Genomic DNA, 24,954 nt, shown 5'->3' with positions numbered 1-24,954 from the left:
TAGGGGAGACCGGGGTTGGTTGGTACACTGGCGGTTTTCTGTCCATTTAAAGGTCACAGATATTCTATTTAATGTTCATGTTTTCTGGTTTTTGTTTGAATTAATATTCAGATCTGTTGGTTGGCACAAATACACAGCATTTCACCTCATTTTAGAAACCATTTGTAGACATTAAAATATATTTATTTATAGCTGAGACCATAACCTTTTATTTACTGGTTAGATAGGGGGTGTATTTTTTATTTACTAGTTAAAATATTCTGACAAATTATGTCAGGGGAGCAGAGTTTATTTTAGTTTACTACATATAGCTCCACACAGAAAAAATGATAACAACAATAAAAATAACAAGTCGTTACTTTTTGAAGCAGTGACAATCCAGAGCAATTTATTCTGATCAAACAGGTGTAGGCTGAAGCCTTAGGTTATTGCACCTACCCTTCATACATTGAGAGTTTTGTGCTGTACCCTTAAGTTCCAGACAAATATTCATATACACACACTGGTGTTCATAACTCTGTTTTATATTTGTTAATCATGTTTTTTTAAAATATATAATTTTTAGATCTGTCAAGGATGTTACACATTTTCATTTCCTTTGAAAAATGATTCCACAAATTAACTCCTTTCACCCATCTTTGTTTTGCATTTGTTCTAATCTTAGTTTTTTCAACACACGAGTTCCCCCTACTGCCAGTGATACCACTGCCTCCACCTACACACACCTACACATACCTCAAGTATAGAGTCGCCAGCCCTCAACATCTGCTGGACCCTCCCAACCTTATACTACAACAGCTGAATATTTATTAATTTACTTTATTTCTATTCATTTTTCGTCACTCCCTTTTCATCACATATTCATTAATTATTTTTCAATATATGAATTATTATAATCATTATCATCATCATCATAATTATTGTTGTTATAATATTATTATCATTATTGTTATAAATATTATTATTTATTAATTTATTGATTTATTTCATCAATTTCACATTCAACAGATTTCCCATACAACAATTGATAATTATGTTACTTTCAGGGTAAGTAATTTTTGGTTTGCTTTGTTCTTTACATATTTGTTTGTGTATATACATTTTTTTTGTCTGTTTTGTATAAATAAATTCACCACTGTGGTAATTTTGCTCCAACAAAAAAATACAGAATATCAAAGAGTCTAAAGAGTGCAAATAAATAAACTTAACAACAACTTACTAATATCAAGCCAATGTTTTCAATTCTGTTTCCACGGTCTCCAGATGCTGCTCTATATCTTGACAAGAGCTAAATACATTCGTATTATCTGCAAACAAAACACATTTGATCATTTTAGACATTTTGCAAATATCATAAATGTACAATAGAAAGAGTGAAAAGTGTGCCAACCAACCCCGGTCTCCCCTACAGATACTGACAGTCAATGCATTGCCCCTTGAAGAGATTCATTCAATTTTACATGACCCACTTACTTCTTCTTGTAGCTAATTATTTATGGCTTAATATGTCTGAAACAGCACCGCCACAGCACGAGATAACGTAAGCATTTTAAAATGGCTAATGGTGCTTTAAATATTTAACTTGTAAAGTGTTTAATTTAGTCAAATAAACCAAAAGAAGACCCAAGAGACAGACAGTGAGATTACCTGGTAGAAGATACCCGTGTTCTCGTCAGTTTCAGTGCAGCTATGGCGACCTCTCGCGGTACTTCTCTCAAACTGCAGCTCAGTGGAGGCGGAGGCAGATAAGAGCGCGCGCTCAGTATCTCTCGTGCCGCAGTTGAAGTGTGCTGCATCTCTGAAGGATCTCCGAGCACTAAATGAATCCGTGTTTGGCGAAAACATCACAGAGGAGCAGCGCAAAATTATCTGCGGAAAGGAAAATTCTCCCGTAACAAGGTCAGACTTTAACTTTCTTTCAAAAACACGTCAAAATTTGGCAGAGAAACGCGCCGCAGGGCGTAATTAAATAAAATAATTAGCCTGATAGTAATTGTTGGAGAGCAGCCTCATGCCCACGACGGCAGCTTATTTGTTCATCTTTATTTTGTAGCATAAACATTTGAAAATTATATATTTTTAGACAACCGAGGCTAATCCCAAAAGTAGCCTATGTAAATATTTTTAACATTCATTTAGGTATCATAAAATAATATATATGTTCCTATTTTGTGCCCGTTGTTATGTATGTGTAGGCCTATATGTTGCAGGCTAATATAGTGTGTTTGTTTTGATGCTGACTTGCAGGCAGAGGTTGGTCTGTCAGTCCTAATATAGAAAGTCACTACCTTGGTTTGCACAGCAATAGCCGCGGAGGTAATCCTGGATTTCCTCTAATCTTCAGCTCCTCTCCACCACACACAGCTCCTCTGCCTCCTACATGCTCTCCTCTCACTGCCAAAAATACACCCCCTATCTAACCAGGAGTGAGTATTGTCTCCACAGTCTGATGGATAGGTCGTGTCATGGAATATTTCCAACCTTGTTTACTCTGAAATGTAATTCAAACTGAGGTATAGTGTATCTGTTTAATTAGTTAACAGGCTGAGTGGCACAGCTCCATATGTTTGTTCCTTTCCAGCACGTGCCATGGCCTCAGTGCACTGTTTGTATTGACACAAAACTATCTCAGGCTTATTCAGTTATGTGGAAAGGTTCACCACAGTGTGCCCTTATGTACTTAGTGATCATCATCATAGGGGACATATCTACAAAATGTAATAAAGCATTCATTTATGTATCATCTCTCCTCACAGATTAGTCTAATACCACTCACTAAAAGGTAAACTTTCAGCCCTGGCTGTTAGTCCTTCAGTTGGATGTATTTTCTGTGTCAGAGTCTCCAAATTCTCAGTACCATACATTCTCTTAATTCCTTGGAAAAGCCAATAGCAGCATCTTTTGGCTCAGCTGCCACAATACATCACAGAAAGCACAGCAAATCCCCTCAGCGCATCAAACTGGCATACAGGGGTGGACTGCTGAATCAACAGCAAACTGGTCCAACACTCCCCCGCACCCTCCGCAGTGTTTTAAAAGTGCTCTGCGCTGCTGTCTCAGATCTCCTTGGGAATAAATTTCCAATTTCAAGGCCATGATCAAGATGCATCGACCCACACACGCCAGGAAATCCTGTTACTGTGCAATATTTTCTGCCTGTTTCTACAATGTGCCTCTCACTTTGTGGTTTTGTGTGTGTTCTGAGTGGGTGGGCTGTCTCTTTTCGCTCAGTGCGTGGGTCCTCTTTTCCCTCCTCTTCCTTGCCTAATGATAGCTCAGAGTGCCTAATAATGAGCTCTCTGTGGACTCGTAGTGCAGAGCTGTGATGAAAGTTCTGCAGTGCTTCTCTCTCTCTCCGTACACGCATATATACCTTTTGCCACCTCTCATAAATTACCGCTTTCTGCTCTCTCATCGATTTGTGTGGGCGACGCGAGCCCAGTCAGCTGCACTTCAGCTCCAGCTCCTGACAGAGTGTGTGCCAGTGTACTAAAGCTTTTTATTATTGTACCACAGGGCATCTGCCTCTCTCTCTCTCTGCCAGCATGATGAAGGACTGCCTGCAGTTCCTTATCGAGCCGGCCAAAAAGCTCAAGATCCGACTCAAGGTATGGTTATATGACTCTTTTCGGGCACAATGTGTTGCAAACCCAGAATTTGTACACCTTGCTCAATAACGTACTCCAAGTTGTATTTTTTCCTAACCTTTTTATCTTCTGTTTCTTTGCTCCAGGAGTCCCGTAAGAAAGTGAAACTTGAGAAAAAGGAGCCACTGGTAGAGAGTCAGTTATTTATCATGGAACTGGCCCGTGAGCTCAACAAAATTTGCCAGGTGAGCTCTTTTCCTCCTCTGTGCTCTCTGTCTGTCACAGACAAACATGCATTTACAGTACATCTCACCTGTATTATGTACTGTAAATCTTCACCCCAGAGGTCAAACATCCTCGGCCACATCTGGACAAGTGAGGACATCTGGCCGGCCAGTGTGTGTCGTGATTTCATTGTGGAATGGGCTGCTGTGTTGGAGAAGAGAGTACAGGTACGTAGGTGTGCAGTTGGTGCTGTTTATGTCTATGTGTTTCTGGATGTTTCACTGTTGCTGTAATGTAGGGCTGCAGTCCAAAACCCAAAGACAGTCAGATTGATACGATACTAGACAGAAAAGCAGGAAATCTTCAAAATTGAGAGGCTAAAACGTTTTTTTTAATTGACAATTTTGCACAAAAATCATTTGATTATCAAAATAGTTGTCGATTATATTTGTGTCAAGCTACTTTAAAGGGGCAGTTCACCCCCAAATTGAAACTACATATTTTTCCTCTTCCCTGTAGTGCTATTTATCAGTCTAGATAGTTTTGTTGTGAGTTGCAGAATGTTGGGGTTATCGGCCTTGGCGATGTCTGCCTACTCTCTAATATAATGGAACTAAATGGCACTCAGCTTGTGGTGCTCAAAGTGCCAAAAAACACATTTGGAAAAACTCAACAGCGACGTCTCTTTCCAGAAATCATGACCTGGTTAATCAAGATAATCCACAGACCTTGTTGTGAGCAGTTTCATGTACTAACTATTTTCTTTCCACTGACCTTCAGGAAGCGTGCATCTATAGCTGGCTCATTTAGCACCTCTGAGCTAGCTTACGATACAGCTCAGCCAAAGGGGACGCCATTAATGTTGTTATGTCACAAGAATGAGCCTGTGGTCCATGAGTAGATGCACGCTTCCTTCTGCGCAGCGATACGGTTGGTGTTGTTGGCACGCATTTACTCATGGATGAAAAGCTGGGGCGATAACAGCATGAGATATAAATATTAATAGCGTCCTCTGTTGAGCTGTAACATTAGCTAGCTCAGTGTTGCTAAGAGAGCAAGCAGTAGATGCACACGTACTTCTGCATGGTGATACAGTTGGTAGGTGAGCCGCCCCTTCATTATTTGTGGTTTCTTGTTCAGCCGAGGATCATCCTGTCTGAATACCAGTATGAGAAACCAGAGAAGAAAGACTGGAAGGGACACCTCCTTTGCATGCTGGAGGCAGGCGGGGAGTGTGACATGGGGGCCCACAAAAGAGTCATCATGGACTGGACACGAGAGATTAAGAGCAGACCTCAGGTGACTATAGGATGGCGAGGATGTTGTGTGCCAGCTTGTTCTTCCGGTGCCTGTGTGGCTAGTTGGTGATTAAAGTCTGACCCAGTTCCCTCCTTGAATTTGATAAAGATGATTAAGCTAAGCCCTGTCCTTGACAGTCATCCCATCATACTCAGAGCATGCTGGAGCTATGATCACAAGTTAAAGTAAACACACTGATTGCGTTCATTGTTTCATTCTTCTCAGCCCACCGTCTGGCCAGGTGAGCCTGTGCTCATGATGCTAGATGACCTGGAGTTCCAGTGGAAGAGGGGGCGTCTCCCTAACCTGCTCCCAGCCATGGAGCTTGTCATGCTGGCCGTGATGAACGCCGACAGCCCTGTCAAGGTCTGGATGTCTGTCACAATATTTCCCTGATTAGATTGTGTTGAATATTTGTCTTGTTCCAGACCAAAGAAGACATTCATTACCTTGAATCTATAAATGATAGGATGAGCAAAGTGCTAATTAAATTGAATTAAAAAATTGAGAGGATTGGAGGGGTGAAAAATTAGCAAAGTGTAAACAGTGTGAATCATTATGTATATGTGCTGCATGACATCCAATCAGGTTAATCTCTTAATCTCATTGTAAAACTCACCTTGGCCTGCATCATCTTTATGTTTAACTGTCTGTCTGTATGTGTGTGTGAATGTTCAGGAGGACGTGACAAAGCAATGGCTGGTGAGAAAGCAGAAGAGCCAGAAGACCGGTGAGAGAGTTTGAAGTATCTCTTGTTAATTTAAGACAGTGTTAAAAGATAAAGAAGCAGACAAAGAATCAATCAGCAGTCACAATGCTGAAGAGCCATCCATGACGTGTGGACTGCTCATGATAATAACATCACGTATACATACAGTAGCACTTAATCAGCCTCTTCAGCAGGAGTGAACCTTGATGAGCCACTTTCATTAGCACTAATCAGGATCGATATGTGATTAAAGGATAGTGGAAGCAAGTAGGGAAAGGAGCATGAGGGAAGATTTGGGTGATGAATGAAAGTCTTGATTGTCTCTTTGTAATCACGGTAATCTCTTTCTTCTCTCAGACGCTGTCCGCTACATCCCCCACAGTGGTGAGTAGAAACCTTCACAGCTGTTTGAAAGAATTACCCTGAAATTAAATCACCATGTTTGTGGTTGGGCTGCAGCTAATGATTAGTTTCATTATTGGTTAATATGTTGACCAGGGCTGCGTGATTTGATCTAAAATCTACTGTCATATTACAGTATATTGAGTTTTACCTTGATAATGATAACATTTATTGACCAAAGCTGGTTGGTTGAACATCAATTGTTGCAGCTACTGACATTTTAAAGGAATACTTTACCCCCGAATAACCATTTATATATCAATTACGCACCCAGTGTTATGTTGAATTCATAAGGAAAGCTTTGTTTTTCTCGAACACTTCCACAGTGAACGACCAATCAAAACGAAAATTCTTGATGAATTGAAAGCATAGGGGTCCATGCTTAACAACATCAAAACTACATCAAACTCTACTATAAACTCTCGCACAACTCATGCAGTTTAATCCAAGTCTCATTTATCCAGTCGTATGCTCAGTACAGCTTTCTGATGGGGAACACAACTAAAAGTGAAAATGATGTGTGCTCTCTTTAAAGCCAGACTTCATTAACAAAAACAGAAATTTTACCTCACTGAACATATGAACTGCTGGTCTACCACTGCCTCCATCATTTGTGTGTGTTATTGTGTGACTTTGGTGAATCTGAACTAACCCTTTAAAACACCATATTCACACAATAACACAAACAAACTAATTGATCAAGGCATTGATAGACCCTCAGCTCCCATGTTCAGTGAGGTAAAATTACTGTTTTTGTCAATGGAGTCTGGCTTTGGAGAGAGCGTAGACAAATTTCACTTTTAGTTCAGCTCCACGTCAGAAAGGGCTGTCTGGGAAGTACTGAGCATATGACTGGATAAATGAGACTTGGATTATACTGCACAAGCCGGTGTGAGTTTGTAAAAAGATGTTGTGATAAAGTTTTGATGTTGTTAATGCGGAAACTCAGGACTTAAATTCATCAAGGATTTTCTCTGCTTTTGGATTCATTGTTCACTTTGGAGGTGATTTCTTCTCAAATTCAACTTATCACATTTTCATTTGAGGGAGGAAATATTCCTTTAATCATATTTGATTGTAAAAAAAATGACATTTGCAATTGTAGTAGATTTAGGTCAATAAGAGATAAATGTAAGTCCATTATTAACTTTTGGTTTCTGTCAACTGAGAAAAATATCTGGGTATTTAGCTGCTAAATGCTCCTCTATGGTCACCAGCTAGCTCCTAGCTTTGCATGTCTGCTGTTTGGTGCTGAGTAGGTGGTGTAAATAGGGTTTATCAGCAGGTGGGTGATGATTCTCTGTGGCTCCATCACTATGAGTGACTCCTTACACATTACACACAGTCATTTGATCTATTGATAATATAAAACATGACGAGTACAGCAGCTTTAAAGAGTTTCTCTCCTTCTTTTTACAGTCTGGAACTGGATTTGCGATGCCGCAGGTATGAAAACCATTTACAATCAGATAATCTCTGTTCCTCATTTATAATCTGTCACCAGATTTGTAATCTTCCTGGTGTGTAACTCCACAGAGGACGTCACTTTAGACTCCGACACAGCCAACCCAGACCTCCTCATCTCCGGTGATGAAAAGCGTATGCGATGCGGCCTGGAGCGTCGGGCAGTCCCGCGATGCCCAAGACGCTTCGACGGCTGGTGGTGTGCAGTGGGCCAGGAGGGCTACTCCTCTGGACGCCACTTCTGGGAGGTGGAGGTGGGTGAGCGGGATTGGCGGTTGGGTGTGGCCAAGGCGTCTGCGGTGAGGCAGGGCTTCCGCCCGCTCACCACGGAAACAGGCTACCTAACCCTCCGTCTTGAGAGGGGCACAGATCTGAAAGCCCTGACAGTGCCTGTCACCCCGCTGTCACAGAGCCTGGTGCCCAGGAAGGTGGGGGTGTACCTGGACTATGAGCAGGGCCAGCTGTCTTTCTACGACGTGGAGAAGCGCTCCCACCTGTACACCTACACCGAGAAGTTCACAGAGGAACTGTACCCTGTGTTTGGGACTGTGGAGGTGGTCAAAGACCTGGTGATCAGGCCTGCAGACGTCAGACAGCCGTGCCTCTGCCCCGGGCCCTGCCTCTGGACCTGAACTGCTTAACACACAACAGTCACTCCTCAGTCCTGATCCTCAGCAGCCCACTGAGTCTGTGCTTTTGTTCTGGTTCGTTATTCAGTGAATTTGTGTGCTGGTTCTGGACTAAAAGTCTGACTCTTTCTGCGGGTTGCCTTGTGGGGTCACGCAGGGACATGAACCGCCATCATTCTGCATTACATTTTCTTTTACTCTGCCTTCACAGAGACATACGGTGTTTGACTGTTTGTATTGTAAGGATGAATATTTAAGGCTGTCAGGGCAAAACCTCAAAAACAGCCTTGTTTTTAGCTTTTTTCCACACCGTCTGGTAAGCTTTGAGAGGGTTCACAAGTCCTTGACCCACAATGAAAAATATGTTTTTTAATTTAAAGGAAAACACAACATCTAAGCTGTAATTGCAAGGTTTTCCTGCCATAATGGAGATACGGAAATGTATTTTTTGATCGCTTTTTTATGACTTAGAGATGAAACTTGCAAACTAACTTTACAAATGTTACAAATGCATGAAGACACTGAAGGGATGTGTGATCAGCTACTCTTAGCTCCAGTGCAGTGAAACAGTGCAGCTTGCTAACGTGCACAAGCAGATAATGACAGACTGATTTGGCGCATGTGAAGAGTTAATTCTCACTCTGTTTGCTTCTTCGTCTCCTGCAAACATTTGTCAGGCTTGTTTCCGCAGCTGTGTTTATGTTTATTGTGTGTAATATTAAGATGGCTTTTATTTCTCCCAAACATCAATAAATTATCTGCAAATGCTCCAACTTGTGTTCAGTGGTCACAGATACAGATGTAGAGAAACATTCAAATACTACAAATGTGTTTATTTCAAATCTTTATTAAGTGCAATAGAATTGACATACAAAAAAAGAAACAATGCAAAAACGTAAGCTCAACTGCTTATAAGTGATACTGCTGATCAAATGCACATGAATACTTAACTGCGAGTGTTTTTGGTGAAATGTTCGTCCACTCATCAACATCAGGTTTTCCTGACAAAAATATCCTCTCATATTTGTGTCTTACAAAAGCATTTTCAAAAAAACATGGAGCCAAAATACAGTAGGACTTGCATCGCAGCAAATACAATCTTTCTGTCTTTACGTACTGATTTTCTAAAACACCAATATCTCATTGTCCAAATGTTAATCGACTCGAAATGGCCGACAATGGCCTTGCTGTATAAAGTTGCAAATTAAAAGTATCAACTTGAAGCAGTGTATAGCACAATTTTGAGTATAAAACATCTTGTAGAAATGCAAAAAACATGTTACATCTAACAGGTTTTTGATCTTTTCGCTGTTGTAAAATCATGCATGTCAGTAGGAAATGTGCATATAAATGAGCAACACAAGCACCAACTTGTGTCTGCAGAAACACCTCTATATTTGGCATTAAATTTGATGTCAGTCTACTTAAAAAAAATCTTAAAAAGTATTAAATATACTTGGGAAAAACAATCACACTTTAATATAATACAAATCTATGAACAAAAGACCCAAATACACCACTTTTATAATCTTGATCACTCAGGATAAAACATCCACATCTTGCAAACATGCATCGTAAAAAGACGGTGAAGTTGAAATTTGGTGGGTTTAACCTGAAACAGCTCGCACGTGGACAAAACATCTTGGAAAGGCAGTGGGAGGAGGACAGGAGACGAGGGAACAAGGTCACTTTGGATTACTGAGCCGCAGTCAGATTACTGGCCCGTGCTGGCCCTGATTTAAAGCCCCAGTGTGTGTTACCAGATCTGAGCTGACAGAGGGAGTGGAGCTAAACACTAAATCATCTGCTCAGTGGAAAAAAGTGAAATTAAATACATCGGAAGCAACAATAAAAAATGACTGGAAATAATAAAATGAGGAAAGTGGCCACAGTTTGTAACAGACGTAAGAGAACGGCCATCTCTCTCCATCTATTCATTCCATGCAATCTTTTTTGGTCGCAGAATCTCACACACACACATATAAAAACATACACTGATCGTGTGTGAGCACTCTGAAGCCGACTCTTTTTAAAAGAGAATCTCAGATATGATTCCTCATCATGTTGGACCTTTGGCTGTTAATTTGGGCGTCGTTAAATAAGATCTTAAGATTCATAAAACATCTTCTTTGTGACGGTGGTTCCTCCCATGACGCTCCTCTGAACCACTTCCTTGGTGACTTGACGGGTCACCATGCCACTGGTCTCTGAGAGCTGTGTGGTCATCATCATCCCATCTGTTAGGGAGAAGCAGTCATTAATGTGTGAATGTATGTTATTGATGTTTTTAGGAGGACAGAACAGAAACTGAAGCTTAATGTGTACCTGAGTAGTAGGGGTCGTTGAGCATGGTGTGGGAGACATTGGTCCGTGTGCTGACCTCTGTCGGCATTTGGAAAACTTCCCTCCTTGTCATTGATTGGCTGCTGTACCCAGACATAGCACCTACAAGGAGCAAGGAAATCTTAAGTACACTGAAATGTTGACAGTATTTTAAGTCATATGATGGTCACAGCTTTTGCTGTTAAAATTCATGATCCCCAGAGGATGAATCTTAAAGGGTAAGTTTTGTATTTTTCAACCGGAACCCCATTTTCCCACGTTTTTGTGTCTAAGTGACTAATGGGAACAACAACCTTTAAACTGGTCCAGTATTCAGCGTTGTTGAACAGTAAGATCCTTTTTGTCTAACCAGAAACAGCCCCAAAATCACTGTTGCCAAGCTCACCAGATTCCATTTAAATAAACAGTAATTTTAGCTTGTATAGAGTCAGCATATTTTCACATCTAACTGGGTGAATTAAAAGTTTATTTCAACCAAACCAGAGTTAGTGATTGTTGGAACAGTGGAAAGATGAACCAAGATGTCTTTTGTGAGCTTTATTTTGTTTCTGTCAACTTTGAATGAAGTGTGTTTTACAATGATGAAATTACTGTTTATTTAAATGGAGTCTGGTGGGTTTATTGATAGACATTTTGGGATCTTACTCTTTAACAAAAAGGTCTATCTCTGTAGGGATCCTTTCCATCATGTTATCAGACACTAATAATCTGAGCCTGTCAGTGGTAAAAACAAGCACTTTAGGTGGACGTACATTATTGGTGCACAAATGCCTCAGAGTGGTTACACTGGAGTCTGTATTGTGGCTGCCGACTACAGTACTCTCACTCAGTACTGGACCACTTTCAAAAATTGTCGTTCCCATTAATCACTTTGACACAAAAGCATGGGAAAAAAGGTCCAGGTTGCAAAATACTGAACATACCCTTTAAGGTTTTTGATGTCGCTTAATTGTGAAGTACCATCCTCAGGTCAACATGGCAGGTTTTTATTACAAGATATTAAAATCTAAAGTCCTGATTTCCATGAAGCTCACTGCAAATATTCATGATCTAGAAGACATGAACCAAAAGGTTTTCTCTGGTGCCAACATCAGGCCAACATTTCCAGTTGCCTTGAAATTTTAAGAGAATGAACACTTTATTTTTAACACTGCAAGCTTTGCTCTAGCGTCCCCCTGGCCTGGTCATGCTCCTATGGGATAAACAGTTTTATTTAGGACCCTGTGATCTTTCCTCTAGTGTCATGATTAGGACACAGCAATTTTGGAAAAAAAAAAAAAGTATATCAGCATGTTTTTTGTTCATCCTCACTGTATCCCCACTATTGGGAGTTTTTAGTTTCATTCATAGTCGCCTTGTCAGTAGGATTTATCTTACCTCCATCCTGAGACTCGATGGTGATGATGCCCTCCCTCTCAGGACCGAAGCCCTGTGTGGTTTGAGCCTGAACTTTAAACTTGTAGGGAACATTCTCAGTCAGGTTTGGGACGGTCAGACTGGTCTCGGCACTGTCCCCGTTCACCTGGAAGGAACGTACGTCTCCTGGAGGAAAGAGGAAACAGAGGTAAGAAAACAACATACATTCACAACAAAGACTTATGGGAACCTAGGATTTAAAAAAAAAAAAAAAAAAAAAAAGCATCTTTCCTGAAGCCTCACCTCCACCATGCAGCTGTTCGCAGGTGACCACGTAGCCCAGGATGTCTCCGTTGGGTTTACGAGGTTTCTCCCAGCTGAGCTGCAGGGAATCAGGGCTCAGAGCGGTGAAGACCAGGGGGCCTGGGGCACTGGGAGTGCTCAGAGTAAAGGGTGAGCCTACAGAGAAAGGCGAGACGGCCAACAGAATAAAAAGAGAGACATTTTACTTCTGATAACTTGTGTCTGTGGGTTAATCCCAAGAAGCTATGACACAAATCTCTACAGAATCAGCACCTGGCATGGGGCTGAGGGGACTCTTGGGGTCGACAGCGGACTCGATGGTGATGACTCCCTCTCTCTCTGGGCCCCAGCCCTCCTGGCTCTGAGCCTTCACCTTGAATAGGTAGGAGTGGTTGGGCAGCAGGTCCTGGATGATTACAGAGTTCTCTGCAGGGTTCGTCACATTAATGCGCTTCATCTCACCTACAGGAGAGGACACAGGTTGTTCAGCAACCGCATTAAAATTAAATATATAAAAAACAAGTTAAAAAGATTAAAGGAATACTTAACCCCCCAAATGACCACTTCACATCAATCTTCACCCCGTGCTATGTTTAATTTGTGAAACAACAAAACTGTAATTTAAATTAAATGGTCTTTTAGGGGGTGAAGTGTTCCTTTAAAATGAAGCTATTAACACCAAAATCAAGACTTAACTTATATCAGTTAACGTGTAGTGTGCAGAGAACATGTATGTATCATGTTCTTTTCTTAATTTGTGTCTGACTGATTTCTGGCCTGTAATACCAAGACATATATACATTGTATCCAAATGTAAGTTCTTTATTACAGACAAGATGAAAACAAAAGGTCCTTGCAGGGTTCATTTACCTCCATTGAGCAGCTGGTAGAGCACAGAGTAGCCCAGGATGTCTTTCTCACAGTGAGGCTCCTGCCAGCTGACTTTGAGGGCGGTGGGACCAAGAGCAGAAAACACAAGTCTGCTGGGAGTGTCTGGTACACCTGGAGAAAGTCGAGCATCTGATGGGTGGTGGGGTGAAAGAACAGAAAATCAATTAAAAACATGTGGCACGGTCTGAAAAATCCACCAAAAACACATAAAACAGAAGGTGAGATCACAGAAGCGGGGACAAAGATGACTGAGGAGGGGGGCATTATGCGTCACACCCAGCAAACACATCCAGTGCCTTCATGCTTGCACACCACAGACTTACCCTGGAGAACCCTGTCCAGATTATATAGGGCTTCATTGACGTCTGAAGACTGGGTCCTGGCCCTTGGACCCTGAGACAGGCTGTAGCTGAACTGGCTCTGAGAGCTGCTCTGCATCCCAGTGTAACCGAAACCACCTGAAGGCGCATTGAGCAGGGGGGGCAAAGGAGGAGGAGGAGGAAGGAGTAAAAAGAAACGATGGAAGTAGCCCAGTAGGAGGGGGAGGTGGACAGGTAGGGAGTGAAGTAAAAAAGAGGTCAAATAAAACAAACAGAGCAAAGTTGAGACAAGGGGAGGGAGGGAAAAACAGCGATAGTCAGCATAGCTCCTGCAAAGTCTGTGTGGATAAGCCTGCTGTGCAGCCAACAGCCCCAACCCTGCTAACAGATGTCCAAGCCATCGGCCGCATGCACTTTCACAGTTTACCTGCCGAGGCATCTCAAATATTGCACTCCAAAGTAACATCTTTCTTTATCCAGAAAGACAAAGCTAATTCCTTTTAGATTAACTTTAGAATAAATTCAAACCCATGCTGAGATGTAAAGCTTACCTAGATCTGGGAACTTGCCCGACACGTCTCCCATGACGATGGAGTCCCGGATGTTTTCATCTGTGTAACCCCTGTTCTCTGAGCGCTTCCTCATGATGACCTCTGATGTGTGTACTCCTCCTCCCATCATGTCAGGTCTACGAACACCTCCTACAAGAAGAGAGAGAGATCAAGGATACAGACAAATAATAGCTTGTCTAAATTTTTGGATGTAATTACTGCCGTCCATCTAACCTGGTCCGGACAGGTAGGTGGTGGTTGTTTCTGTGGTATAGGAGCCGCCTCCCGTTCTGTAGTTTGAACTCAGAGTGGACATAGGAGATGACGATGCGGACAAGTTGCGTGTCGCTGATCCTCCTGGGAAAAGGAAGTTTTGGTCCCACTTCCCATTCATCATGTAATCTGTGAAACACCAAAAAAGGAGCCAGAACTGTCAGCAGACAGAATATAGGAAATATGCAGTCAGCACTCAAGCATTCGGACTTTGATTGGAACAACAAAGTACCATTGATGTCAAGCACCCAAAACCAGGCCCGGCCAATTTACAGAGGAAGCCCCAGCAGTTTCAGACCATGGATGTATAAAGAGAACTGGATACAGTGTTGGAGGTGGGGCCCCATTCATTTCTATGGAAGTTGCTCAGTGGTGCATAAGAAAAATCTGCTCTCAGGTTATACAGTTACCCAGATTTTCCACATCATTGGGCCCATCGAGCAAGTGTAACAGAGACTTCCAGTTTAGCCCTCCACTAACTTGAATGTGGATGAAATGATTTAATCGTGCAGTTCTTCTAGATAGTGAAACAAGCCATTTCCGGGTCATTGCAATACTCGCACTGTCCCTTTCACAGTGCAAGTCTAGGGGAAAAAGTCTTCTTGGGCCCCATGGCATCATGTGACGCACCCAGGAGTTATAATTCCACTGGCCACTGTGTCAAATTGACTTCAAAGCCCAGTGCTGTTCTTGGGGGCTTGTCTCGGACATATCACCCGAGTTCTACTTGTGCCACTTACAGGTTACATGAATAACATCAACAGTTTAGACTGGCAGATGTGCATCATCTACCGACAAGGAGCGTAATGGCTTCTGGATTTCCATCAGTCGTGCCATCTGCAGCAAGTGCAAACTTTTTCTTTTTGTAGCTGCTGAACTGATCAACTCTGTTCTTTTAGTAGAACTGTGACTATTTAGCCACATCATTAAAACTTTACACTCACTTCTTCTAGTGCATCACAGATGTTTAGAAAGGAAAAGTAATTTAAATTAATGACTAAGAATGTATAAACACATTTGAGCAAGTATTCCTGTCCATCATATGAATGTGGTAGTGAACTAAAAGTGCCTGATTAGCTCTGAACACAGAGCTTAGGCTGATGGGAATGTCATTAGTTCTAAGGCTTTATCACATTTACTGGAAATTCATGCAGTATTTGTAAAGACATTTTACCACAGTAATTTGGATTAATAGTCTACAAACTTTGAAGTGTTGTGCCAATCAATCTGGTAGATGTTGACACATTTCACTGTTTGACCTGGTAGTGGTGCTAGATGAAAAGTTAGGGAGGTGATTTTCCTCTGGGTGCCATCGATATCTGAATTTTCAAAGACTATTTTTTTGGCACTCTGCCTTTATTAGACAGGTAAGATCCAGAGTGAAGGGGAAGAGAGAGGGGGGACGACATGCAGCAAAGGGCAGCAGGTTGGAATCAAGCCCGCAGCCGTTGTGGCAAGGACAAGGCCTTTGTACATGGGGCGTCTGCTCTGCTAGGTAAACTAGAAGGCGCCCCATCTGTTCTGAATTTAATGACAATCCATCTATTAGCTGTTGAGACATTAAACATGTTAACATCATGATGGCACTATAGGAAAAGTTAGTAGATCACCAGAGTCATTAGGATTCATCCCCTGGAGACCACGAGCTCTAAAATATTTTACTTTTGGTGCAACTGTTATTTATTATTTGGTATAACTATGTATTTTCCAGTATATTTAGGTTACTGAAATAATCAGCTAATAGTTAAGAACCTGTCAATGTGCATGTTTATTCGCACATTACAATTTCCAATAATATGTGTCTGATAAAAACAATGCTGTCTATCCCTGCTGTGGCCATCTGGGGGGTACGGGTGCGCATTCAGTGCACATAGGCATGCTCATGATGGCGGGCACATTCATGTATGCATGTGCATGTATAGTGTACCCTGCCAACCCTGAAAAACAGGGCTTCTCTGAAAGCTACAGTGCATTTTGAACCCTGGTTTTTCAGCCAGCACAAAAGTGGTTTACCAACTGACAGACAGTGGCAGTCATTCCTTGATCCATGCACCCAGTATTGCTAGAAATACGCTTGTTGACACTCAATTCCTTGTTTGCCTGTGGGTGGCGATTTCGACATGTCTTCATCTACAGATCTCAATAATTGCTGCTATTGCTTTGCCACGTGGAAAACTGGTCCAAGACTGGCTGAACCAGTCTGAAGCCTTCTAAAAGTGTATAAAAATGTTTTTACAAACCCGTTTCATAGGGTGCTTCGCATCTAAAAGGGCACATCAGAAGATACAATCAAATATAGCTGCAAGGAAAAACAATTAACAGCTGCAAGGAAAGGTGTCATTGTGGAAACTGTCCTGCAGAGATGAGACTGTACTTAATTAAGAAGCCATTATTTCCATACAGCCGCACAGTAACTAAGCCTTTACACACAGCCGACAAGCTGCCTCCAGATCACTACCTCCCCTGTGGGATGGAGAGAGGACAGACAGAGACAGGCACCTGGAAAAGCCTGCCCCCGATCATCAACTGGAGGCGGAGCAGTTGATGCCAGTGCTCCTCTCTGGGCAGGTGGCGGGAGGATAGATGGGATAGGTGCCAACTAGGCGCAAGGGAACAAGGACTGAAGCCCGAAACTGAATGATTAGACAAATGTTGATATTTCTGGCAGGATCAAATCACGGAGGCAGAGAGAAACGATGGTTGCCTTGCTGGGCACCTCACTGGCCGTGCATGATAGCTGGCATGCTGGCTGCCTGTCTGTTTATCTGTGGCTCTGATGGATTGGTCTTCACCTGGCAGGAGTGTTTGGGCGTAGCTGGGGTGGGGGGCATCATCTGAGCTCGTCTCTGTGTCTGTGCTGAGCCGACTGGGAATGACGTCCACTCGCTTTTTCCATGACACCTTACGGAGATCCAGGTTGGACCCCACCAACTTGACATATTGCCAGCCTTGTATTTAGGGTCATAGGGGAGAAGCAAGAGGGCGAAGGATAGATTTGTAGCGAAGAAGTATCAACGGTTGGTTTTACGATACATTACTGTACAAAAAAGCTATCAAACACATATATGGGATTACATTATACAGTATATTTAGGTTGGTTTATGTCACAGAAGTCAATTCGGAGGCAAGGAGCAACATCAGCATTCACTTTCAGAGAAAACTGACTAAGAGCAAAAATATGGCTGCAGAAAGCAGGAGAGTGACAGCAGATTTATTTCGAGAGAAGGCCTTGTGGTTTGCGATCGTAAAGCACTACTATTGCAGATATCTGGGGATGTATTGGAAGCACATTTTGTTGCTGCCTGGCTGGGGCGTTGCCTGCAGGAAAAATGAGATTGATGCCATCCCTGAGCTTTACAACTCTTCCAGCTCCCTCTTAATGTAACTCTTGTAAAATGAGGAAGAATTTTAATGTCATAAAGAAAGACCAGAAAAGGAGAAAGAGCCAGAAAGGAGGAGTCTCATAAGTTGGGTGATTTCTTTAAGCACAGGTATGACTGACATTTTGCAGCGTTGTTCATTCCCTGGACTTCTGACAGGGCAAGGATGGCAAATATTGCATAAACACTCAGGCTAAACACTTGGCTACAAGAACAAAGCAAGATGCCTGGGAGCACTGAGAATGTGGACTGAAATAATTGGATCCATACAACAGTGATAGCTCAGGCTCTTGAAGTCTGGGAGTCACATCCATCTTTCGGGAGCCAAAAATACATCACAATAGAGCACTAGCACAATGTGTTTACACTGTCAGCTGTTATCAGAAGCTTTTGGTTTTGGCTCTGAGTACCCACCATCACCAGAGACGCTGGGTGTCTTGGAGCCTGCAGGGGACTTCAGCACCTCATTGCTGTACATCAGGTAGCTGTCATACTCATCTCCAGCCTCTGCATCCACAATAGGGATATCTGGAATGATGGGAACTAGGGACAGATGGAAAGAGAGGGAAATAAATCCCCTTTCAGGTAAATACAGATTGACTTGAAGTGTTCTAGAGGTAGGTTTGCCCCTGACTTACTGGACAGAGGTCTGGCAGGCTGTGATGCCAGATTGATGGTAGCATCTCTGAATGGGCCCCAGCCTACGCTGTTCATGGCACGGACCTTGTACTGGTAGGTCTGGGCGTCCTGGAGATTCTCAATCAAAAGCATTCGCTTCTTGGGGTTGTCAATCTTTACTTTCTTAGCAGCACCCACTGGCTCTGTGAGAAGAGTTAGGAAATGATGAAAATCACATGATGCAAATATTTGTAAAGTATTTTCATTATTAGGCTGGACTCAGTCTCTTACTCATATCATCATCGATGGGTGTGTAGATGACCTCATAAGCGGTAATGTTGCCATTGGTCTCTGCAGGCTCCGCCCAGCTGAGCTGAGTGACAGTTGGACTGATGACGTTGAAGGCCAGACGTCCAGGTTCACCAGGCACTGGAGAAAAACCGAGCAGAAGTAGTGTGTAAGTTAAAACTTAGCCTAGTTACAACAAAAGTGTTTACAAATAGGAGATTTATACATCATTAAGTTTAAACAGGTTGCACAACACAATCTAATTCTTATGTAGAGATGAGTTGTTAAACCAGTAGTGGTCTGGTAAGGTGGAGGGGGTTGGATATTTCCTAGCAACTGATTTAGACATTGTAAATGTCTTTCCTACTGTAGCTAAGACGCTCTTTAAGTGTTAATGGTGCAATCCGGTTTAAACCAGTTATATCTACTGATATCTCCTGCAGAGCATTTCATGAACAGCAGTTAACTGAGGTCTCAGTAATTACCATCCTCCAGTGTTTGACAGCTAACAATGTCTGTATCGTGGCCATCTCCCATTGCATTGTAGCCACACACTCGCATCTCATAGTCACAATAGGGATACAGATCGGTCAATTCAGCTTGAGGAGTCTTCACATCTAAGACCTGGGCATCTTTCTCTGGGTCGCCATAGATCCAATACTTTACCTTAAACAAACAAGGAAACAAAAGATACAGCATTTGAGTAACACGGTGCCTTTTGTAAACAAAGGTTATTAACTCAAGTTGAAGCTTCTCAGCATGTAGATTCGATGTACCTTGTACCCCAAGGGGTTACCAGACACTGGGTCCCAGTTGAGGCGGATGTTTCTGGGTCCAGTTGCTTTGGCCTTAAGGTTTGTTGGGGAGAGAAGGTAACCACCAGGGGTGGTGGCTTTCGGGCTTACAAAACCCTTCTGCTGCAACTGGGCCATGTCTGGAGGTCTGGCAACTGCAGGAAGTGGAGGAAGTAAGGATAAAACAACCATTTATCAGATACAATACCTCTGGAAAAAACATCACAACTTCAAAAACTCTACATATGCTATTACATGCTATCTTTAATTCCATGTTTCTGCACTGTGCCTTACCTCCATCAGTGACATTGACAAGGGTGGTCTTCCTCTCTCCGATAGAAGTGTTGCTACTTGGGTCAAACAGCTCTAAGTGGAAGGTCTCTGGCTGAACTGGGCCAGGGTGGGCCTTTGGGTCGATTGTTATGTTCTTCTCTGTCTCTCCTGGACTGAACTTTAGAGGGCCAGACAACTCAAAGCGCTGGGCCTTCTTGGTGCGCCATTTCACTGTTGCAGGGCTGTCCTGGTTGCGAGTGCGGACCACAGGGATGGTGTAGGTTGGATCAGATGTGGTGAAGTTCTGAGTGCCCTTTTTGAACATAATCACACTGGGCTCTGGATGAAATAAGATAATGGGAAGAACAAACATTAGTGATCAGTGATTTGGGTGGGAGCAAGGGTAAGACACATTGATGCAAAGCCTCTTTAATCATTTCACCTGGTTGGTCTGCAATGGTGACAACAGTTCTCGGGTAGCGTCCCAGCTTGGCACCCTGCCGTGGGTTACTGAGATCCATGACAAACTGCTTGACCTGTTTGTCCTCTAGGAGGCCATCTTTCTCGGACAACTCTAGCAGACGAACAGGCACTATTTTCTGGGTCTCACCAGGACCATAGGTCAAGTCTCCTTCCGTAGCCACATAGTCCTAAAACACAGAAGAAGAACAGGCTAGGAATACAGCCTACTGCAGATGTATATCCTATGAACTTTAACAAAGTGGCTACAACCTCTGAAAGCCTGTCACTTCACAAATGCCAAAGCCATTTTAGTCAGGGTGGAAGTAATAGGCCAACATGTTTTAAAGCTCAAGTCTTGGACTTCATTCTTAAACAAGTGAGAACATAATCCACATCAACTATAGGTACCAACCCCCAAATGTTTTTGTAGGTATAGGGGTACCAGGCTAAATGTGGGGCAGTGCATAAGCCATCAGCTCACCTTCTTATCCTTGGCAGTTTGGTCCCGTGTGCGGTACGTGACCTGTGTGCGTCCATCGTCTATGATCTCTCTGCTAATTGGGATGTTAGCCACTCCATCTTGCCTACTGTAGGTGTAGGCTGGCTGGAGGAAGGTGAAGATACTGGAGGCTGGGGAAGAGGAAGGAAAATCCATTCCAGCTCTCCATTAGTTAAGATTATATACTTTCTCAGGTCATGGGATCTCCAATCAGCTATCTTCTAGTTTTCTTTGTGTGAATAGGTTTACATACAAAGCTCAAATTGGATTTTCAGGTGTAAATCTATAGTCTTAAGGTTTCTCACCATGCTCTTTGATGATGGTGATGTTGACCAAACGTTTTCCAATCTCAGCAATGCCCAGTGGCACATCTAGGGCCTCCACCTGTAGCTGCTTCTTGTCATCATCTTCATCCTTGACAAAGAGAGGCACGTGAACGTCTACTGACTCTACGCCCTCTTGGAACTCTATGGCTCCCATGGCCTCTGCAGAGGAGGAAAAGATAAGACAGCAAGATTTATAGCAAGATTGATAATCAGCCCAGGCGGCAGAAGAAAATGTTGATAGTGTATGTTTCTGCAAACAGATATGTAACATTTGTACATTTCATACGCAGCATATCAACATTTCTACAGTGACATAGTTCTGATTACATGTATATGAGCTGGCTTTGTCACTGGGAGGGGAAAGGGATTGTGGATAGTGTAATGGCAAATAATATGTAACCCAGGTAAGACGGCTACCAAGCTGCAGACCACTGCAGGTCAATGTTTGAGACCAACATTGAAACTGGGTCAATTCTAGCTGCGACTGTGGCACCAAAACTGGGTGTTTTTCAGCAAGACACTGCAGCATTTCCAGCGGTTGTCGTGACAAAAGCAGGTACTTTACGCCAAAACATTATTTTTCAGTTTCACATTTAAGTGTGTTTTGTGCCTAAAACTAACCACACATTAACCACGGTGTTGTTGAAACATAAACACATGTAGAGTTACAAATTGGCTATATATGAAATTTAGAAATATAACATATCCATGGTTTGTGGAAGTGTACAGTGCCAATATTTAACCTGGTGACTGGGTGTGAGATAATACAAGCTTCAGTAAAGATGAGGAAGTGATTATATTAACATTGCTACAAACTGTACAGAATTTTACTTTCATCCACACACAAAAATACAATCACCTCTGTCTGTGGCCACAGTGTAATAGCCGGGCACCACTTTGAGATCACGAACGTTTCCAGACTGGACATTTTTCTCAGTGAGTTTGACAATATCAGGGTAGCTACTGCGGGGAGCAGCTAAGACAGTGTCCATGATGGTGTAGTCCTGCCTGAAGAGCGCAGGAGGGGCACAGAAATTAGACATGCATGATTTAGGGTTCTTCAAAAGACAATAAACTCTGGTGTAGTCTCGTATTGTATTGTATTAATCCAAATGTTACCTTTTTCCGGCATTTCTCTGCATTCTGCAAGAACCAAAACAAGTAAGTGAGAGAACAGACACATCATTTCCTAATTAGTTTTAATTCAGAGAATATTAAGAATACTGTATCTTAAAATAACCACTGAATGCAGTGCAAAAACAATTAAGGAACATAAATGTATGTAACATAATGTAGTTTAACACATCTTACCTGAATGCAGTTTTTTGCACCTTCTGGGCGCCAGGAATCTGCTTGTACAGCTCATTTAGCTGGATGACAGAACATATACAGTACTCAGTGATAGAGTCATCATTGATATACAGATGTGTTAATGTGCCCGCTGTTCAACAAAAACACACTCACGTTATCGGACACGTCCTTGCGGAGCTGTTCAGCGTCTCTGGATTCGGGGCGAGACAGGTTCTCGGAGAACAACCTGTTGAGTCGGAGGGAGATCGGGAACTGGACTACAAAGAGTAAGAGCAACAATGAAAAGAAAGCAAACAGAGGTTAGAGTTGTAACTTTCATCACTTAAAGGGAAATGTCTACTTTTCAACCTGAACCCTATTTCCCCACATTTTATGTCTCAGTGACTAATGGAAATGACATTGGTCCTGTATTGAGCAAGACTGCTGCAGGCTGGCAGTGGCGAAACAGGCTGCAATGTTACCACTTGAGGCATGTACGCACCGTTTATTTACATCCACTTGAAGTGTTTGTATTTTGACACTGACAGGCTCAGATTGTTATTCGAAGTGTCTGACAATGGTATGGAAAAGATCCCTACAGAGATAGACCTGTTTGTAAAGGAGCAAGATCCTTTAAGTTGAACCAAAAATAGCCTCCAAACTACCACTGCCAAAGCCACCAGACTCCATTTCAATAAACAGTAATTTTACCGTGTATGGATGCAGCATATCTTCATATCAGACTGGGTAAATTAAGGGTTTATTTCAACCAAACCAGAGCTGGTGAGTGTTGGAACAGTGAACAGACGAACCGAGATGGTTTCTGTGAATTTTATTTTGTTTTCGTCAACTTTAAAAGCAGTGTGTTTTACAATCATAAATGACTGTTTATTTAAATGGAGTCTGGTGGACTTGGCGAAAGCGATTGCAGTGCTGTTTATGATTGAACAAAAAGCATGGGATCCTTACCCTGTGAGATCTATCTCTTTAGGCATCCTTTCCATGATATTGTCAGACGCTTAGAATAATAATCAGAGCCTGTCAGTGACAAAATCAAACACTTTCAGCGGACATAAACTGATGGTACCAACATGCCCAATATGGTTATATTGCAGCCTGTTTTGCTGCTGCTGACTTCAGTGCTCTCACTGACAGCCTTACCCCTAACTTCTTCAGCTTAACATGCAGTAGGTCACTATATTGCGGTTGCTTAAACTTTTGATCACTTACTTGTCTCTTTAGGGTTGGGTTTAATCAGAGCCTGAGGGTGATTTGGTGGTCGGTGTACATTATCCGTGACCTTCCAGCGAACCACATCGGTTCCTTTGGGTGGGCCGGTCCTTACCATTGGTGTGTCCAGGTGGTCTGAGGTGAGCAGAGACTGGCGGAGCAAATACTCATCTTCCTTGAAGCCAACCTTGCGACCTGGAGAGAATGCAACACAAGGCGACTCAAATTCAACATGTTCCCAGGTGGTAGGATGAGGCATTTCAATCAATAACTATTACATGTAATATGACAAAAGCCTCACCTCTATTACAGCAAGGCAGCAGGGCAAGACAGCTCTGTGTCAAGAGAAGACAGAGGTCATTATTTCCACTGAGCCTTAAACATATTCATTATTTATGAGGTGTAAATGTGAGTGTTTATACCTGACAGCAGGTTTTGCAGCAGGGGCAGAATTTCCAACAGCAGAGCAGCAGGAGTGCCAGCAGTAATAAGAGGAACAAGAGGAGTGGGAGCAACCACAGAAGGCTAGCAGCAGGACAATCTAAAGATTCGCCACAAAAATTAGAAAAAGTTAGAAACTCAACATACACATAGAACAGTGCTGCCAGAGGTTTTACTGGCTCACATCTTTACTCCTGTTCTTAGTCATAGCGCTATTTCCAGTTAGCTACTTTCAGACAGTTCCAGTCTTTGCAGACAGCGAGCAGTTGCCAGTGTCTGGCCATGCGTATAGTTTTAGTTTTAATTTAGAGAAAATAGTTCCTACATGAAACTGCTCACAACAAGGTTCATGGATTATCTTAAGTAACCCGGTCATGATTTCTGGAAGGACACATTGAGTTTTTCAAATGTATTTTTTTGGCGCTTTGAGCACCACAAGTTGAGTGCCATCTAGTTTCATTATGTTGGAGAGAAGGCAGGCCTCTACAGCTGATTTTTCCAACACTCAGCGACTCACACTAAAACCATCTAGATTTATAAATAGCACTACTTGATTTTGGCATGAACTATCCCTCTAAGATATCTATCCTCCACCACCAATGCAATGGAAATAAATGGGTTAAGAGAAAGCACCTTCCAAAACACAAAATTACAACAGGAATGTGTTTTCATAAGTGATACATGAGTTGCTGAAATGACAGCACAGAGCATATGTGATGCATATCTAACATGCAGCTCACCTTTCTTTTCGAGCACCTGGACCTCCAAATCTTTGACATTGCGATCTGCAGAGTTTTCGACAGTGTATTGGTACGTACAGTCATCATCCTCGTCACGGAAACTGCACGAATCAAGCACCTTGCTCTCTGAAAACACATACACAGACGCACATATAAACTGTCATCAAGTATTTTAGGCATTACTGCTATAGTGTCAAAGAGGCATCATCGTCATAATCATCATCATTATAACCTAAAGGAAGATTATGGATGTGGGTGTGC

At 42.4% G+C, this 24,954-nt stretch overlaps 2 protein-coding genes across 4 annotated transcripts in view; one reads left to right on the top strand and one right to left on the bottom strand.

The window, feature by feature from the left end:
* Positions 1 to 1,749: 1,749 nt before the first annotated feature.
* Positions 1,750 to 9,088, top strand: LOC117246842 (butyrophilin subfamily 2 member A2). Its single transcript, XM_033610831.2, has 10 exons — positions 1,750 to 1,899; positions 3,517 to 3,608; positions 3,734 to 3,832; positions 3,932 to 4,039; positions 4,953 to 5,111; positions 5,337 to 5,477; positions 5,790 to 5,841; positions 6,178 to 6,204; positions 7,642 to 7,668; positions 7,759 to 9,088. The coding sequence occupies exons 2-10, from the start codon at positions 3,546 to 3,548 to the stop codon at positions 8,316 to 8,318; spliced, it is 1,236 nt and encodes a 411-aa protein (XP_033466722.1). The 5' UTR covers positions 1,750 to 1,899; positions 3,517 to 3,545; the 3' UTR covers positions 8,319 to 9,088.
* Positions 9,089 to 9,142: 54 nt separating this feature from the next.
* itgb4 (integrin, beta 4) overlaps positions 9,143 to 24,954 on the bottom strand; it is a 30,169-nt gene continuing 14,357 nt past the window's right edge. For 2 of the 3 annotated variants that reach the window (XM_033611517.2, XM_033611519.2), the window contains exons 17-42: positions 24,694 to 24,819; positions 23,935 to 24,053; positions 23,814 to 23,847; positions 23,513 to 23,707; positions 22,457 to 22,560; positions 22,304 to 22,362; positions 22,112 to 22,135; positions 21,852 to 22,000; positions 20,972 to 21,151; positions 20,649 to 20,797; positions 20,148 to 20,355; positions 19,727 to 20,044; positions 19,415 to 19,587; positions 19,124 to 19,304; positions 18,642 to 18,779; positions 18,371 to 18,553; positions 18,147 to 18,275; positions 14,314 to 14,481; positions 14,080 to 14,229; positions 13,532 to 13,666; positions 13,188 to 13,337; positions 12,591 to 12,779; positions 12,318 to 12,473; positions 12,036 to 12,200; positions 10,641 to 10,760; positions 9,143 to 10,552 (exon numbers count right to left, since the gene is read on the bottom strand). In XM_033611517.2, the coding sequence (XP_033467408.2) occupies positions 10,422 to 10,552; positions 10,641 to 10,760; positions 12,036 to 12,200; positions 12,318 to 12,473; positions 12,591 to 12,779; positions 13,188 to 13,337; positions 13,532 to 13,666; positions 14,080 to 14,229; positions 14,314 to 14,481; positions 18,147 to 18,275; positions 18,371 to 18,553; positions 18,642 to 18,779; positions 19,124 to 19,304; positions 19,415 to 19,587; positions 19,727 to 20,044; positions 20,148 to 20,355; positions 20,649 to 20,797; positions 20,972 to 21,151; positions 21,852 to 22,000; positions 22,112 to 22,135; positions 22,304 to 22,362; positions 22,457 to 22,560; positions 23,513 to 23,707; positions 23,814 to 23,847; positions 23,935 to 24,053; positions 24,694 to 24,819 (3,833 nt within the window). In that variant the 3' untranslated portion in view covers positions 9,143 to 10,421. The remainder of the gene's footprint in view (positions 10,553 to 10,640; positions 10,761 to 12,035; positions 12,201 to 12,317; positions 12,474 to 12,590; positions 12,780 to 13,187; positions 13,338 to 13,531; positions 13,667 to 14,079; positions 14,230 to 14,313; positions 14,482 to 18,146; positions 18,276 to 18,370; positions 18,554 to 18,641; positions 18,780 to 19,123; positions 19,305 to 19,414; positions 19,588 to 19,726; positions 20,045 to 20,147; positions 20,356 to 20,648; positions 20,798 to 20,971; positions 21,152 to 21,851; positions 22,001 to 22,111; positions 22,136 to 22,303; positions 22,363 to 22,456; positions 22,561 to 23,512; positions 23,708 to 23,813; positions 23,848 to 23,934; positions 24,054 to 24,693; positions 24,820 to 24,954) is intronic. The other variant, XM_033611520.2, reaches the window with a different exon arrangement.

Source organism: Epinephelus lanceolatus, chromosome 21 (assembly GCF_041903045.1).
Source record: "Epinephelus lanceolatus isolate andai-2023 chromosome 21, ASM4190304v1, whole genome shotgun sequence".
Classification (NCBI taxonomy): domain Eukaryota; kingdom Metazoa; phylum Chordata; class Actinopteri; order Perciformes; family Serranidae; genus Epinephelus; species Epinephelus lanceolatus.
Note: the sequence above shows the minus strand (reverse complement) of the source record. Positions and strands in the feature narration are given on the sequence as shown.

Bases quoted from the DNA above. Each gene is read 5' to 3' on its own strand.
- LOC117246842 (XM_033610831.2), top strand. From the start codon at position 3,546: ATGATGAAGGACTGCCTGCAGTTCCTTATCGAGCCGGCCAAAAAGCTC. The intron at 3,609-3,733 runs GTATGGTTATAT...TCTTTGCTCCAG, and splicing joins AGCTCAAGATCCGACTCAAG to GAGTCCCGTAAGAAAGTGAA. The intron at 7,669-7,758 runs GTATGAAAACCA...GTAACTCCACAG, and splicing joins CTGGATTTGCGATGCCGCAG to AGGACGTCACTTTAGACTCC.